This window comes from Eretmochelys imbricata, chromosome 11, assembly GCF_965152235.1.
Source record: "Eretmochelys imbricata isolate rEreImb1 chromosome 11, rEreImb1.hap1, whole genome shotgun sequence".
NCBI lineage: Eukaryota > Metazoa > Chordata > Testudines > Cheloniidae > Eretmochelys > Eretmochelys imbricata.
Window position 1 is genome coordinate 416,391 of NC_135582.1, and position 16,654 is coordinate 433,044.

Genomic DNA, 16,654 nt, shown 5'->3' on the forward strand with positions numbered 1-16,654 from the left:
TGCCGTCCTTGGCGAGAGCGTATGTAGGACTGCTGGGTCAGGAGCCATGGAAGAGTTCCAGTGAAACAGCAGCTGGGGTGGAGGCTTGGACTAGGAGCAGGGCTGGGTTTCCTCCTCTAGCTGGAGACCCTGGTTGGACAGTATCCGTGGGTGCTCAGTATTTGGTTAGACTGAGCTGTCAGTTTGCTTGTGAGGGGACCCATCATCCTGCAGCCATGCTGGCGTGGAACTGGGGCAGCTGTCTCTGCTCATGTACCTGTTGTGAGGCTGAGGCTACGTTGGCCAAGTCTGACTGTGCTAGCTGGTTTTCCTGCCCCCCAGACTCTGTCAGTGCCTGTGCTTGAATTCCGAGCTCAGGTTTGTGCTGTGCCAGGTGTACCCAGCTCACATCCATGCCCTGGTCTCACTCAGACATGCAGCCCCCTGGCAGCCACACTCTCCATCTCTCCCTATGCTGCTGCTTTCAGTGTGTGCTGAGAGTGCTGTCCCCTGCTCTGGAGGAGAATCGCAGACTTCAGGGAGTAGAGGAGGGGTCCATGAAGCTCCAGTGCCTGAAATGCAAGCAGGAGTTTGCCCAGCCCTTGGCACCGTGGCAGCAGAGTTCATATCCTGCGGAGGCTGAAGGTGGCAAAGGCATGGAGACCTCAGCCCAGCCAAACCAAGGTATGGTGCTAGGTCAGACTGAATGCACATGGCAAACAGCCCGGTGCCCCGGGCATTGTTGCTTAAGTGTTGGCAATGGTCCAGGGTGTATGAGAAGTGCAATCAGTTGGCCATGCCGAGGGGGCACTCGTGCTAACTGAATATACTCTGGGAAGGGGACGGATCAGGACATGGGTGGGACGGAGCCTGCCTTGTCCAACAGGAAGAATTAAACAGCAGCCGTTTGGTGTGTCTAAGGCAAATGACTCCTTGGGGTCTGGGAGCAGGTGAGGGAGCTGACATGCTGCAGGTGGATGTAGGGAGTCAGCCGAGTGTTGCCTGCTGATTGGGGGTGTGGTCCAGAGAACAACACGGTCAGGGAGACTTTTTAACTAGATTGTTCATGAATCTGGCTGAGCAGGGACTCAACCAGTGGACCAGGCTGCTGTTGGCTGGGTGAGTGCCCTGGGGGCTGGGCTGGATCTTCCTTATTTTTTCCTTTTTAAAAAAAAAAAGTGGCGTGTTTTTTGTTTGGTTTGTTTTTTTTAAATCTGAGTTCCTGGGCTAGGAAGAGCTATGTCTATCTAGCCCTGACCCCCCTCTTTCCCCCCCTCCCTCCCTTTACAGAGGCTGCTGCCCCTGGTGAGCCCATGGTCTGCCCCAGCTGCTCCAGCGACCACGTTGTCCTCCTGCCCTGTGAGAGGCACTCCAGCGCCCCGTTGCCCCCGCAGCGTCACACAGACAAACCCCTGTCGGAGCCGGGCCCCAAAGGGAGTCTGGAGGCAGTGTCTGTCCTGGGCAGCCAGAGTGGGCAGTTCTATATTGGGGGGGAGGACGACAGCTCCGAGACCGACCCCAGGACCCAGGAGCTTAGCGGCGACCATGGCAGCACCATCCACTCCAGCTCCGATGGGGATGGCAGGAGGAAGGAGCTGGGCCTGAAGAGCTGCTACTCGTCCCTCAGCCGGACAGACACCAGTGCAGGGAGCCTGATGGGGAGTTACCACTATGGCGCCTCCCGTGGGCCCACGCCCTCCCAGCTCTCGCTCAACTCGGAGTCCGAGGAGACCTGGAACCTCAGTCCCCGTGAGCAAAGCAGAGCTGCTGGGCTAGATCTGTGTGCGTGGGTCCCCGCCCCAGGTGCTGGCAGTCTGAACAGGCCTGCACCCAGTGCAGGTGGGGGGAGGCCCTGCTGAGCTGGGAGAGATGGGGACTTGGAGGGATCAGAGTGCTGAATGGAAAAGAGCCCCCACTCCAAGCAGGGATAGCTCTGACACCTCACAGTAGTAATGCTTCACTCCCCCGCTTCCAGACCCTAGGCCCCATCCTGCAGATGGGAAACAGAGTCCTGGGGGTGACTGGCCCATGCGCTGCCGATGGCAGAGACAGGACTGGCGCCTGGGGCTGGTGGCCAATCTGCTGAACACAAATGGCTTGACAGTCAGTAAGGGGCTTTGGGCAGCTGTCTCTCCTGGGTGTTCTTTGCTAATCGCTCTCCCCTGATTGGATGGGGCTGGCATGTGTGGCAGCATCTGCTCTCTAGTACCAGCATAAGTGTGTGGCATTGAACAGGAGCTGCTGTGGGTCTATGGCTGCTCCTGCCCATGGTGATCTCTGGGGTAGGTGCTGGGCTCACAGGCCCTCACTTCACAACTGCATGAGAAGGGCCTGTGTTCTGGCTGTTGGCCCTGCATGCTGGGAGTTGTGCTGGACTCCTTCACTGAAGGGTCTGGGATTCCTGCTGTGGCAGGAAGCCTCCCGAGCCTAAAATCCCTGCCAGCAGGGACCGGCCTGGCCTCAACTCACCCTGCTTTGGGAGCCCGTACACCCAACCCCTGGCAGTGCCCCTGTGTCTAACTCCTGCTGTGGAGCTCTAAAGAGGCACCCTGTGGGACTGTGCATTGTTTAGCTGGGGGGTGCCAGATTCAGCCCGCTGGACAAAGACCGGATCGCATGGTCTAAAATAGCCTCTTGCTAGTGCCCTTGTAGCTGAATCAGACTCAGCCCCAGGTGCCAACCCCAGAGCTGGGTGAAAAATGGGTTTAGAGCAGGGTGAGAACATCTGCAGATGGAGGATGCTTTTAGGAAAGGACTCCCACCATTTTGTCTCAGTACTGAAGGAACAGGGCTTCCCTGCTTGGATGAACAGAGCCCAAGAGGTGATGCTGTGGCCAAGAACCCTGTTCTGGCCTGGGCGAATGAGGTGGATGGGACCCAACAGACTGGTTTCCCTCTGTATGTGCACATGCCCAACAACTCCAAGCATCACTACCTGGCTGCTGACACTGCTGGGGCCTGGTGGAGGGATTGCTCACCGGGACAGCCTTGCTGCAGGAGCACATGATCGCTGATCTGCCTGTTGTGCTCTCTGCAGCCACAAACTGCACCCTGGACGTGAGGGACTTCCGTTCCGTGGACCATCGCCTCAGGCTCTACCTGGACATGGAGGTGTTCGAGGAGAATGTGGAGGAGTTCCAGTGCTTCCTCAAGGTGAGGGCTTCCCACAGACCTGGCGGGCAGGCCCCAGCAGGTGCAGGCTGATGCAAGACTCTGCACTCAAGCTGACCGTACTGCCTGCACAGGTGGGCTGGGTGGATGCCTGGGCCAGTGGGGCAGGAGTGGCTCAGATGCTCCCTAATGCCCAGGGCAAGAGAGCAGGCTGTTATGGGTTGCGACCTACCCCACACTGTGCTCTTCCAGGTGGCCATGGTGAAGTTTGGCCGGTACGGGGAGTTCCCTGCACTCCTGGTGGCCTCAGATCTCAGGATTCACGTGCTGGAAGTCACTGGGGAGATCAGGTGAGGAGCAATGCTACGCAGGCTCTGAGGCCCTGGGGCAGTTGCTTTGCTGCAGGCTCTTTGTCCTGGCCTCTTGGGCATGTCCGAGTGTGGAGAGGTAAATAGTGGTGTCCCTCAGGGGTCTGCACTGGGACCAGCCCTATTCAATGTATTCATAACTGATCTGGAAAAAGGGGTCAACAGTGAGGGGGCAGTTTGCAGGTGATACAAAACTACTCAAGGTAAATTCAAAGCAGACTGCAAAGAGTTACAAAAGGATCTCACATAACTGGGTGACTGGGCAACAAAATGGCAGATGAAATTCAATGTTGATAAATGCAAAGTAATGCACATGGGAAAATATAATCCCAACTACACATAAAATGATGGGCCTGAATTAGCTGTTACCACTCAAGAAAGATCTTGCAGTCGTCATGGATAGTTCTCTGAAAACATCCACTCAATGTGCAGTAGCAGTCAAAAAAGCAAACAGTGTTAAGAATCATAAGGAAAGGGATAGATAATACAGAAAATATCATATTGCCTCTGTATAAATCCCTGGTACGCCCACATCTTGAATACTGCGTGCAGATGTGGTTGCCCCATCTCAGAAAAGATATTTTGGAATTGGAAAAGGTTCCGAAAAGGGCAACAAAATGATGAGGGGTGTGGAACAGCTTCCACAGGAAGAGAGATTAATAAGACTGGGACTCTTCAGCTTTGAGAAGAGACTACTACAGAGGGAGACGATGGAGGCCTGTAAAATCATGACTGGGGTGGAGAAAGTGCTGTAAATATGAGAAGGCACAAATAGCACTTGCTTAACACACGAACTAGGGGTCACCCAATGAAATTAATAGGCACCAGGTTTAAAAAAAACAAAAGGAAGTGTGTGTGTTTTTTTTTCTTCCCACAGTACATGTAGTCAACCTGTGGAACTCTTTGTCAGAGGATGTTGTGAAGGCCAAGACTATAATGGTTCGAATAAGAACTAGATGAGTTCATGGAGGATAGATCCATCAATGGCTATTAGCCTGGATGGGCAGGGATGCAAAACCATGCTCTGAAGTGTCCCTCGCCTCTGTTTGCCAGAAGCTGGGAATGGGTGACAGGGAATGGGTCACTTGCTTCTCTGTTCTGTTCATTCCCTCTGGGGCTCCTGGCATTGGTTGCTGTCGGAAGACAGGATACTAGGCTAGATGGACCGTTGGTCTGACCCAGTGTGGCTGTTCTTATGTCCCTGCTGTGCTGAAATTCATTCAGAGCTCCGTGTTCTCCCTTGGGCATTCAGCAGGAACAGGCAGCTGGTGGTTCTCCCTGTGCTTAGCCTCTCCTGGTAGAGGCCTGCAGAGGAGCCTAGGGAGGGAGAGGAGGAAGTGGAGTGCTGGGGAGTGGCTGCAGCCTGTTGTGGAGAACTCTGCTCTCTGTTTAGGGGGCAGCCAGCAGACTGGCTGAAGAAAAATGACTCTCATTACCTGTCCGATCTCTGCTACCTGGAAATGGGGCTGGGCCACCAGAGCCTGCGGATGGAGTTTGAAAATCCCAAGGCCTCCTACAACTTGCTAATCCGAAACCAGAGCCGCTGTGACCAGTTCCTACAGTGCTTGACATGTAAGAGTTGTGGGGAATGCGGGGCCTTTGTCTCTTGTCCCTGTCTTGGCAAGAGGCTGCACCTGGCCATGTGTTGGAAAACTCTTCCCTGGTGAGAACAAGCAGGTGAAATAGTCCAGTGTCCTTTCAATGGCTCACTCTAACCTGGAAACTCCAGCTGCCCAGGGACAAGAGCACCAGGGACTCATGGGTAACAGTCTGCCTTTCTGCTCTTGTCTAGATCTCCTGCAAGAGCTGCCAAGCAAGCACAGGAGCAGAGTGACGGAAATCTGCACTGTTGAGATGAGTCCCCAGCATCGGCTATGGTAAGAGCAGCCCATGGGGCAGCACCTGCCCATCCCATGTGGTGTATGCGGCGTGTTCTCAGCCTACTACCATTGACGCAGCCCCATGGATGTGCTGGACACCCACTCTAAACACCTACCCCAAGGGCCTGCCATTGGGCACTGGATTTATAGATGGGGGTAGCAGGTTGGCTGGGGAGCACACGGGCCAGAGAGGGGGTTTGGGAGGGAGAGGCGGCTGAGCCGGACATAGGGAGTTCTGGAGCTGGGAGCAGGAGAGGGGTGGACAGAACACAGTATGGCCAAACAGGAGAAGGTGGGACCTGATACGGGCAGGTGCAGGGCAGCATGGAGCCCAGAAGGGAGGGGTTTGAATCTGAACTGGGAAGGCAGCAGGAACATGCTTGGGACAGGACCAGGGAACTGATGGTGGGGAGGCCCCAGAGGGCAGGATGTAGTGAAAGAGAGAGAACTGCCCTGGAGCAGGCTATAGCCATGCAGGTGGGTGTCTGTGCAACTCACTACTGTCTCCTCTTCCAGGCCTCTACTGGAAAAGGCCCTCTGCTCAGTGGCTGTAGACTGTACGTCCAGCCGCTTCTTCTACCTGCTGGCATATTTGATCCAAGGTACGGGGTGCTTGTCCCGTGCTAGGCCTTGCTCCGCCTGCAGCTGTGGCAGTGTCTGCCCACCCAGGGGAGGGGATGGGGGTGGCACAGCCGGCCCATTGGTGGGAGCAGACAGCAGGGTTTCCTGTAGGAGCCCCTCGGAGCTTGGGCGTGGAGGGAAGCAGCATCTCCACCTCTCAAAGGGCCAGTGACCGTCACCGGCTCCAGGCTGGGGCTGGACTGCCTGAGGCAGCCCCGTTTGGGTGTCAGCACTTTAAAAAGTGTCTGAAAAGCTGGAGGGGGTGCGGGGAAGAGCACAGAAATATGAGAGCTGGAGAAAACGCCCTGCAGCGCAACTGAAAGAGCGGTCTGTGTAGCTTACCAAAGAAGACAGAGCAGTGACTTGATCAGCCTGTATGTACCTTCCTGGGGAGATCTTGCCTGCTGCTGCAGGGCTCCTGACTTGAGTGGAGATGGGCAGAACAAGTCAGACAAATTCCAGTTAGAAATACGCCACACGCTTTGTCCCAGTGTGGGGGATTAACCACTGGGACAAACTCCAAAGGGAAGTGGTGGATTCTCCATCTTGACTCTGCATATCCAGCCTGGTACCTCCCTGGCGGGAGCTTTCCTCAGAGAAGTCCCTGGCTCAGTGCAGGGGTAGCTGCTGGCGTTTTCTGACCTGTCATGTGGGAGGTCAGATTAGATCATCTAATGGGCCCATCTGGCCATGAGATCCAGGGATCGAGGCTCGGGCCGGTCCCTCACCAGAGCAGTTGCAAAGAGCTGCTTCCCTATCCCCCCCCTTCAGCCATGGGGAGGCTGGTCAGGCCTCCTGCACCACCCACTCCTGGGCAGTGTGGGGGCTCCCCTCTGGGGCTGGTGTGGCTGGGCCTGCAGGGGCACAGAAGCCAGCCCCATGGGGAATCCAGGGCCTGAGTAAGGAGATCCCGGTGACCCGACTTCCCGTCCCATTCCCCCTTAGGTGCCTCTGCCTTCCCTGTGACTCTGCTGAGCACGTTCAGCACTCTGCTCCTGCTGGAGGAGAATCACCAGTGGCAGCGGGTCCAGCCCACGCCAGGTGCAGCTGGTGAGAGGGAGGTGCCCCCCGAGAGCGGTGTCCAGCTGAAAGAGAAGCAGCCAATCAGCAGCATCAGCAGCGTCATCACTTACCGCTTCTCACCCTGTGATGTCAAGCTGATGTTCTATGACGAGGTAACGGAGTGGGGCATCTCTTGGCGCACGGGGTCCCCGGTGCCTGGGGCAGGGGTTGCTGCTCTGACTCAGAGCCCACCCTAATGAGGACCCTCTGTTCTGCAACAACCTCTTTCTCCTGTCCCAGACCCAAGGGGCTCTGGCCAGGGTGGCAGGTGAGGCGTGCCACAGTGCTGCTACATGGTCTCTCCTGCAGCCAGCAGCTGCTGCTCTTGTTCACCAGAGTGTGCATAGTCCTGCCCCAGCTGCCCCAGCACAGCCAAGCCATGTCCTGGGAGCAAGGCACAGGGAGACCCCGTTCCTGTGACGAGGAGCTGGATCCCTGGCCTGAAGCCAGGCCTCCGTGCTCCATGGGGCCTGCTGCGACGGGTGGCTAGGAGCATGGATCCCGGCACTGGGCACCCAGCCATGGGAGCGTGCACCAGCTGCTCGGGTCAGTGAGTGTAGCCAGCTCTCGAAGCATAAGGATACGGGGCACTGATCTCTGGCCTGTGAGACTGGCGCAGCAAATCCCCAGAGCAGCCACTGAGCTAGGTCCATCCCGACCTCCCTGCTCCCCGTGTAGGTGCTGAAAGTGGAGAGCACGTGGCACATCCACACAGAATGTCCTGAGCTGCTGGCCCAGCTGGTTGAGTGGATCCGTAGTCCCTGGGAGGAGATGTTCTCCATCGACCTGCGGAAGACGGTGCAGGAGGTCCCAGAGTGAGCATGGTAGCTGCTGACGGGCAGAGCTGGCCGCCTGGCTGGGCATGCTGCTGCGGAGGGGCAGGGTGAAGGTGACTCTGCCTGACATTCCTGTTCAGTGGCCTCTGCCTGCTCCTGTGTTCTGGACCCAGGGCCTTTGCTGGTGGGGAGGAGGGGAGCACTGAATGTTTTAGCTGGTCTGGCAGCTGAACTGACTTGGTTGGGTCTGGAGGCAAGCACAGAGGGGTGACACGTGGTGCAGACACTGACATAACCTCGTGGAAGCTGCACAAAGCTGCAGCCTGGTGGTTTCTGACAGTCTCGCTCAAGGGGAGTAGTGACCATGCCAAGGTCACTTCCTATTTATCTCTGGGGTCCAGGGCCAGTGGGAATCCAGCAGGGTGGGTGGTGGAGCCAAAGCATGCTCAGACAGGTCATAGGCAGGCATCTGGGGCAGCCCTTACACCCGACAGAGAAATCTGCTGCATGTCCACTTGCTCTCAGGACGGTCACCAGTTCCGTGCTGCTGAAACCCATATTTATTTGTGTCTGGCCTTTTGTGGCTTCCCTCATGTCTCCTGCCTTGAGCCAGGGGCTGGCTGCCCAGATGGGCCAGGGCATACTGCCAGGGAGGGGGGTCAGGGTGACCCTGGGCAGAGTAATCTGTGCCTGCTCAGCAGGGCAGAGCCTGGCCTGCTGCTTGTAACTCTCCCTCAGTGGGATTGGGCAGCTGCTTGGGGATCCTGGGGGGCAGTGAGTCTATTTTAAACAGGACAGTTTTACTATTTTCTACTGTAATAAAAGCTTCTATTTGAGTTCTGTCTCCTGCATGCTGCAACCTCTGCCTTGCCGTGTGCTCCTCCTGGGGCTTGCAAGCCAGGCTGGGACAGGCCCTCTTGGTACTCGACTGGGAGGCTTGCAAGGAACCCCAGGATCCTGCAGTGAGTGGACTGGTGGCTCATTGGGGGTACTCCCCAGTGTGGCACTAGGAGACTGTGCTCCTGGATGTGCTGCCTCCCTCAGGTGGGTCACACAGCCGAGATCTCCTCAAGGCTGCTGTTTCACAGCCCTCTACCAAGACGAGAGGCTTAGTTTGCTGTCCTGATCAAGTCTCTGTCTGGACTATTGCATTCTGCCTCACAAAACAGCCTATGCTGCTCTTACTGCAAGTCATAGAACAATAGGGCTGGAGGGGACCTTGAGAGGTCAGCTAGTCCAGTCCCCTGCACTCCTGGCAGGACTAAGTGTTATCTAGACCATCCCTGACCATTGTTTGTCTTACCTGCTCTTAAAAATCTCCAGTGATGGAGATTCCACCACTTCCCTAGGCAATGTATTCCAGTGCTGAACCACCCTGACAGGAAGTGTTTCCTAATGTCCAACCTAAACCACTCTGGCTGCAAGTTAAGCCCATTGCTTCTTGTCCTATTGTCAGAGGTTAAGGAGAATAATTTTTTTCCCTCCTTGTAACAACCTTTTATGTACTTGTAACTGTTACCATGTCCACCTTAGTCTTCTCTTCTCCAGCCTGAACAACCCTTCTCTCTGCAGCACTGTAGTGCCCCTGACACCATCTGAGCAGCCCTGGGTCAGCCTGGAGGATGTGGTCTGGGGCTAAGTGCTACTGACCTGGGTTATTCCCCACCTTCCTGCAGCACAGCCTTGAAGAGCCCCCAGGCTGGGAGGCCAATGGGGCCTCCTCTCAGCCTCCTGCTTAGTTGGTAAATTATCTCCAGGCCCATGGGCCTGCAGCGAGCCATGCACCCTGCATGCACATCAGCCAGACCCTTTGTTAACACACCAGCTCTGCCAAGTGATCTCACCAGTAACAGCAACCTCTCTGGGCTCATGCACTTTGCAGTAATGGGTGGATAGGGGTTAATGGGATGGGCTAGGGCCAGGGCCTGCATCAGACCTGCCAGGTTCTGTTCCTGCCTCTGCCCGAGTCTCACTTTCAGCTGCACCGTTCAGAAACCCAAGGCCTTGGAAGCCTTGTCCCAAGGGGCATGGGCTGCAGCAGGTCCTTGTCCTCAGGCATCACCACTGCAGTGCCTTCCTGCAGCAGGCCCTGACATAAGGGTGCCTGTCTTTCCCCTCTCAGATAACCCAGGACTCCACTTCAGTAATGCCCTGCCTGGCTGGGGGGTTGTTAAAACCAGAGTGCAAATCAGACCAATCTATTTGGGACTCTTGTTATGAACTCTTAAAGTGTGAGCACAAAAGCACTTCTCTCTCCTCCACAGCCAGGCAGGGGTGGCTGCAGTCCTGCAATGGCCAGCACCATGCGTTAGCCCAGGAGGTCCCAAGAATGCAGGGAAGGTAGCAGTTCAGTTCTGAATTCCCTGTGCAGTCATGAGGCACTGTCTCCTGGGCTGCAGTTGTGGGCAGAGAAGCTGTGTAGGACCCCTAGCGTGGAGGAGAAGGGGGTGTGGATAGTAGATCAGTGCTGGCATGGGATTAACAAAGGGACAGCCCCTGGTGCGGAGGGTCTCACTGAAGAAGAGAGAAGGAAATTCAATCAGCAGGAGGCAGTCTCTAGTTCCTGCCCCACTCCAGGCCCCTCACCCTTGTGGTATCTGGTCCCCTCCTGGCCTGGACTCTATTTATCCTCTCTTCCTTCCCCCCCCCCCCCCCCCCATCATGGCCAAGCAGGGTGGTGCTGGTGTCCCCATGGCCCAGAGGGGACCAGAGGCCCAGAAAGTCTGGAGTCAGCCTGGTGGAGCAAGTCTCTAGAATCCCAGACATGTGCTCGAACCATTGGCATCCTTCCTCCCTTGCAATGCTACTGGAGACCAGCTCAATGAAATGAGGGGTGGGGAGCAGGGAGGCCTGTCCTGGCTGCAGCACCTGCTCTGTGGGGCAGTCTCAGAGATGGGAGAACTCCCCAGCCTTGGGGAAAATGGGCCTAAAGTGGTATGTTCTCAGCTGGCTTCAAGCGGGTCCTGTGGTTCACTGTTCCCAGTGCTTGCATGTTGCTGTGTGAGCAACTCCTACCCAGCTGGGTCATATGCTAGCAGAATGACCTGAGCGCGGAGCATGCTGATGCTCGACAGGGCTTGGGCCAGAGTCCCCAGTCTGGAGCCTTTCTCTCTAATCATGCTGGCTTGTACAGGTCCCTATTCTTCTGTCATTTGAGGCCCAGCCCTGCACCTAGCTCAGCAGCTGCTCTGCATGCTCACCCCTTCCATGCTCCCTGGGGAAGTGGGGAGTGGGCAAGGAGCTGCTGCAGCCTGTGACAAAGCATATCCTGGCTGTACCCGTACAGAGCTGGCCTCACTTCTGCGCCCACACTGCATGGTGCTGCCCATGGTATGTTCAGGGGCACGGCTGCAGACGTGGGAGTCTCCAAGCTTCTGCCGAGCTCACAGTGGTGCCCCACTATTCCCCACCTTGTCATTGCTTGAAGCTCCATGGAAAGACCCGCAGCGCCTCTGCTCTGCACCGTGTCCCACTCCACAAGCTCAGAGACGGCCTTGTCCTCTCTAGCGCTGTGAATGACCGAGTGTTGCTGGCTCTGGATCTCTGGCCCCCTGGCTGATGGCCAGGGCCCTTGTAGCAGGCCCACCTCCAGCGCTCTGGTGATGGAGTCGCAGGGAAGTTCAAGAAGCAGGTGGCTGTGATCGCAGCCGGTACCTGCGACTGGGCAGGTGCAGCGCTCCTTGAGCGAGGATGGGGCTTCTGCCAAACTAGACCGCCCCTGGCCATCCGGGAGACCAGCCAGGCCCCTGCAGCAGTGCATTGTGGGAGGACCCCTGGGTCTGTTGGAGGCTGGTGCAGCTGTGTACACACCCCCTCGCCTGGGAGGTCACTGGTGTGGACATGAGGCATTTCCTGCAGCACCTTGTGCTGAAAGGTTCCAGCTGTCATGCTGAACCTGGAGCCCCTAGACTCACCTGTGCTCCCCACTCCTCTCCTTACCGACCATCCCCCAAAGGAAAGGGGCAGGGGGAGGCTGCTGGGCGGATTGCTGCCCACAGGACCTGCAGACAGGCTCAGGGCCTGTGGCCCCTGGACTCCCGCTCTGGCAGCTGTGGTGGGGAGGCTTGTAACTTGGGCATTGTCTCCCCAGGCCGTAGCCAGGGAAAACTGACAGCCGGGTTGGGGCCTTGCACGGTGGCAGGGTGTAGAGCCCGCCCGGCTGCCTGGCGGTGTTTTGTGATCAGGGCAGTTGCTGCTGCAGCCTGAGTTCCTGAGAGCCAGCAGGGAGGAATGGGTTTGCAGAGGGAGCTGATGCACTTACAATGAAAGGGCATTCTTGCCTCTCTCTCTACTGCTCCTCCAAGCCCCTTCCAGCCAGTGGGACTGCTCCTCCTCCCCTGGCCCTGGGACTGCTCCTCCCCCAGCCCTGCCCCCCTCTGCTCTGTTCCAGGCCCTGGGTCTGCTCCTCACCTGGGTCTGCTCTGTCCCAGGCTGGGCATGGGCGGGAATAGAGGCACGAGCTTGTTGCCCCAGCACTCGCTCAGGCTGCTCTGTGGCCTTGCCAGAAGGATGCAACATCAGGGAAAGGACAAGCTAGAAAAACAGCAGCCAGAGGGAAACACCCCTCTGCTTTAGCCACGGACTTCAGGGTACTGGCCTGGCGGTCACTGGAGAGTGCTAGTAACAATACGCTGCCACTCAAATGCCAATTACTATCACCCCTCTGCCCCTGGAGCTGCTGGGACCCTGCTGATGTACTGCCCACAAAAACCCTCCAGGGCCTCGTGAAGCCCAATGTAAGCGGTGAGGCAGTCCAGAGTGCAGGCCCCCACCCCCGCCCCCACCCCCAGGAGCAGATAGATCCATCACCATGGCAGTCATTATGCACAGTTTGGGGGATTTTTCAGAGAGGTTCAGAACATGGTTGAGGACCTCCTGTTTGATCTTCAGAAGGTTTTCTCAGGGACTACAGACAAGCCGCTGCGCGCGCTGAAGAACTCCAGGCCTTCCTGAGGTCTCTGGGTATACAGACACCCCTACAAAGAAGAGGAGATTTAGCAGGTCTCAAACTGCCCAGAGATCGCGCCTGGCTCAGTTCTCTGGAACTCACTGAACCCACTGGAAAAAGACGGAGTCCAGAGAAAAAGCGCCTTCTGCAGGCATCTGAAGTACCCAGGCATCAGAACAGCAATTTTGATAAGTTGGTTGAGAGCTTGATGTCTCCCTCACCTCGAGTTTGTAAGCTGCAACCTTTTACCAACCTCCCCGTTTTTGGAGACTGCCTTTCCCATTTCCAACAGGCCTGGTGGCCTATTGCAGCAGACAAGTAGGTCACAGAGGCAGTAAGATTGGGCTATGCCAGTGGTTCTCAAACTGTGGGTTGGGACCCTGTTTTAATGGGGTCACCAGGACTGGCGTTAGATTTGCTGGGCCCCGGGGCCAAAGCCTGGGCCCCATCACCCAGGGCTGAAGCTGAAGCCCCAGGGCTTCAGCTCTGGGGGGCAAGGATCAGGTTGTAGGACCCCTGCCTGGGGCTGAAGCCCTTGGGCCCCCATCCTCACCCCCACCTGGGGCAGTGGGGCTCAGGCTTCAGTTCTCCTCCTGGGGTCATGTAGTAATTTTTGTTCCCAGAAGGGGGTCATGGTGCAATGAAGTGGGAGAACCCCAGCTACACCATCCATTTCACACCCCTGCCTTTTCATGGACCCGTCTCATGAGACTCGACCATGAATGCAGAAGTATGCTTCCTTGTTTGTTTCCGAGCAATAGAACCACCCCCTCATGGGGGCGGGGTTACTCAAAGTATCTTCTTGCGCCAAAGAAGGATGGCGGATGGAGACCAATTTTTAGATCTAAGGCAACAGAACAAAGTTGGAGTGCCAAAGTTCTGGACAGTGACTCTGGCAGCTATAGTCCCTTCTCTCGAGGCAGGAGATTGGTCCATATAGCGATACGTCCCCCACGCAGGAGACACCTACACTTCACCATGGGCTCACTCTCAATACCATGTACTTCCCCTCGGCCTCTCCTCAGCTCCAGGGCTGTTCTTTAGTCTTCCTGCAGCTTGATGACTGGCTCCTCTGGGGCTGATGTTATGAAGCAGCCTGACACCCACCTGGACAGTTCTCGCCCTCTTCCATGAGTTGGGTCTGCAGCTAAATGTAAGAATCCCAAGTGAGGCCCTAGGCCAGGAGCACAGCAGCATGGTGGGCGTCACTGGCAGCCAGCGCCATCCTTCCCACAGACAGACCTGTAATGTCGTTGAATGAGGTTGGGACAATTCAAGGAAGCCCCGGTACTAGAGTAAGGAACTGCTCCAGGCTCCTAGGTCAGGGCAGCCGCACCTTCGACCACGAAGACTAGACCTCTGCTGCTCTCAGGGCTGTTTCAGGAGGAGTTATTCCTCAACCAGAGAGAACTTGGCCAAACAGGTCACGGTTCCCCTCCAGATGAAGGACTGGTGGAAAGATCAATGCAGTGTCCATGCAGGCGTCCCTGCTCTAACAATAACAGACGCACCTCTCCTTGCTTGGACAAGGGCCTGTTCTAGGCATTCCCTCCAACACCACTAATTCTAGGAGAGATGGACAAGATCAGGCAGGACAAGGCTGGGGTTATCTTCATAGTACCGACCTGGCCGAAGCACAGTTAGTATCCTTACCTGCTTCACCTGTGTGTCCAACCGGTGCTCCAGCTTCCATCTGTCCCTCGTCTCCTCTCCCAGGATGCGGGTCATGTGCCTGGGGGTCTGTCTCCAAGCATGGCTCCCAGGTGTTTATGGGATTAAATCCACCTGCTCAACCAGAGCACAAGTATCACTGAACAGTAGGAGGGAGTCAACTCAAATGACTCCCCTTCGGGAATGGAGGAGGTTCAACCACTGAGGGTGGCTGCCATGTGCCTGAGTTGTCTCCGCGCTCAGCCCTCTGGGATGATCTGTTGGACTCTATCAATTGCTCCATGAAGGATCATCTCACTGTGATATCAGCTTTTCATCCCTCCAGAGTGGTTTTCTGTTTTGGCACAATGTATGTCCTCAAGCTTTATTGAGAGTCTGGGGAATCTTTACCCTCAGGCTAAGGATCCCACCCCGACTCGGGATCTCACCCTGGTACTTAGATACCTTTATGGGCCTCTGGTTGAACCTGTGGTGACCTGCTCCTTGCCTCACTTACCCGTGAAACCGGCTGTTCTAGTAGCTATTGTACCAGCCCGCAGGGTTGGGGAGATTGGAGCCTGCATAGCAGACCCCCGTTTACGATATTTTTCAAGGACAAGGTCTCCCTACAGCCTCACCCAAAGGTCTCGCCTAAGGTGCTGTCGGATTTCCGTCTTACCCAGTCTACTCCCCTACCAGTATTTTTGCCAAACCACTTAAAGTTCAGCAGGAGGCTTCCCTTCATAGGTGAGATGTAGGCCAGGCATTGGCCTTTTACCTGGGTAGGACCGAGCAGTTTCAGAAATCGCCTAGACTCTGTCTCCATTGCAGAAAGATCGGGGGGTTTCCAGAACCTGTCGGGATGGCTCCCTGGGGGGAGCGCTGCTTGCTTGGACGCAGCTGGTGGTTTGCCTCCCGTCACCAAAGGACTGTAGCACGCTGTACCAGATCACAAGCAACTTCCACAGCGTTACTCAAAAACGTTCCTGAGCCGGCGCATGGGCCTCAGTGTGAACCATGTCTAATGCTCCACCTTGGTCCAGGCCACCAGAACCGACGTGGCCCTTGGTTCTGCTGTACTGTCTGCAGGCCTGGACTGGTTTCCAAGGCTCCCCCGTCTCTGTGAGGATACTGCCTGGAGTCACCTGCAGTGGAGCGTGGGATGCTGTTATGGGGGAGGGCAAAGGGCCATGGCCCCTCCACTTTTTGCCATGGCTGCAGCCCCCTGCCCCTCCTCTTCCCCCTGAGACCGCCGTCCAGGCCAGAAGCCGGAGACTGGCTGGGTAAGAGCGGCCTGGGGAGCCGCGACCCTCACCTGCCCAGGGTGAGGGGGCCCCGAGAGCAGTCCCCGGCCTGTGTCCCCGCCCCCTGGGCTCGCCGCCCAGGGCAGATGGAGGGTCTCCCAATGGCCCGGCCGTGGCTCTTCACCGACCCCCAGCCCCGCCCCCGAGACCCTGCTGAAACTGGAGCTGGCTTGGCCGGGAGGCAGGGTCTCATGGCGGGGAGAGGAGGTGCAGGGGCAGGGCCTCATCTCTCTCCTCCTCTCCCCCTTTAAGGAAGAATCCGTCGCCCCTGGGTGGAGCAGGTGGAGGGATGCTACTTGAAGAAAGGTTACTCACCTTGTGTGGTTAGCGTGCTTGGACTCCTAGACTCTAAGGTCAGAAGGGACCATCACGATCATCTCATCTGGCCGGCCGCAGATCGCAGGCCACAGAGCCTCGCCCATCCAGCCCGTAACAGACCCCTAACATCTCTCTGCAGATCATGATTTAAAGACTTCCGGTACCGAGATGTGTCTGGGGGTGCTCCACCACCTGGCTCCTTTCCCCTCGCTTTGGCCTGTTCTCTAGCTGAACAGCAAATGAGGAGGAACTAAGGGCGGTTCGCCCACGTTGCGCTATGCACCCTTGGAGGTGGCAGGAGGTCGCACAAAAGCATCTGTGGGCTGGATGATGCTGCCAATGGGAAATCTCTGACTAAGGGCCCGAGAGGCGCACGCGCACCTAAGGACACGTTTTGAACAACCGCAGTCCCTGCTGCATAAGGTGAGTAACCTCCTCTCAGCAGGAGGGGCACAGGCAGCTCTGCCCAGGTGGGTGTCACCTTCTGGTTCCTCCCCCAGTCCCTGAACTTCCCTCAGTTTCCCTGCTCCTGGGGAAAGGCACCAACCCACAATCCCTTTGCAGGTTGAGATGGCACTGTCATTAGCCTCTGCCTCAGAGCAGAAACAGTAACCTGCTAGCTCTCCGCATCACAGCC

At 56.8% G+C, this 16,654-nt stretch overlaps 1 protein-coding gene across 3 annotated transcripts in view; it reads left to right on the top strand.

Moving 5' to 3' along the window:
- Nucleotides 1-8,633, top strand: part of STK11IP (serine/threonine kinase 11 interacting protein) — a 32,002-nt gene extending 23,369 nt beyond the window's left edge. For 2 of the 3 annotated variants that reach the window (XM_077829625.1, XM_077829626.1), the window contains 9 exons: nucleotides 468-663; nucleotides 1,270-1,728; nucleotides 3,017-3,132; nucleotides 3,343-3,440; nucleotides 4,852-5,030; nucleotides 5,251-5,335; nucleotides 5,855-5,940; nucleotides 6,905-7,134; nucleotides 7,700-8,633. In XM_077829625.1, coding sequence (XP_077685751.1) covers nucleotides 468-663; nucleotides 1,270-1,728; nucleotides 3,017-3,132; nucleotides 3,343-3,440; nucleotides 4,852-5,030; nucleotides 5,251-5,335; nucleotides 5,855-5,940; nucleotides 6,905-7,134; nucleotides 7,700-7,840 — 1,590 coding nt within the window. In that variant the 3' untranslated portion in view covers nucleotides 7,841-8,633. Of the gene's footprint in view, nucleotides 1-467; nucleotides 664-1,269; nucleotides 1,729-3,016; nucleotides 3,133-3,342; nucleotides 3,441-4,851; nucleotides 5,031-5,250; nucleotides 5,336-5,854; nucleotides 5,941-6,904; nucleotides 7,135-7,699 lie in introns of those variants that run through there. The other variant, XR_013347469.1, reaches the window with a different exon arrangement.
- The last annotated feature ends 8,021 nt before the right edge of the window (nucleotides 8,634-16,654 follow it).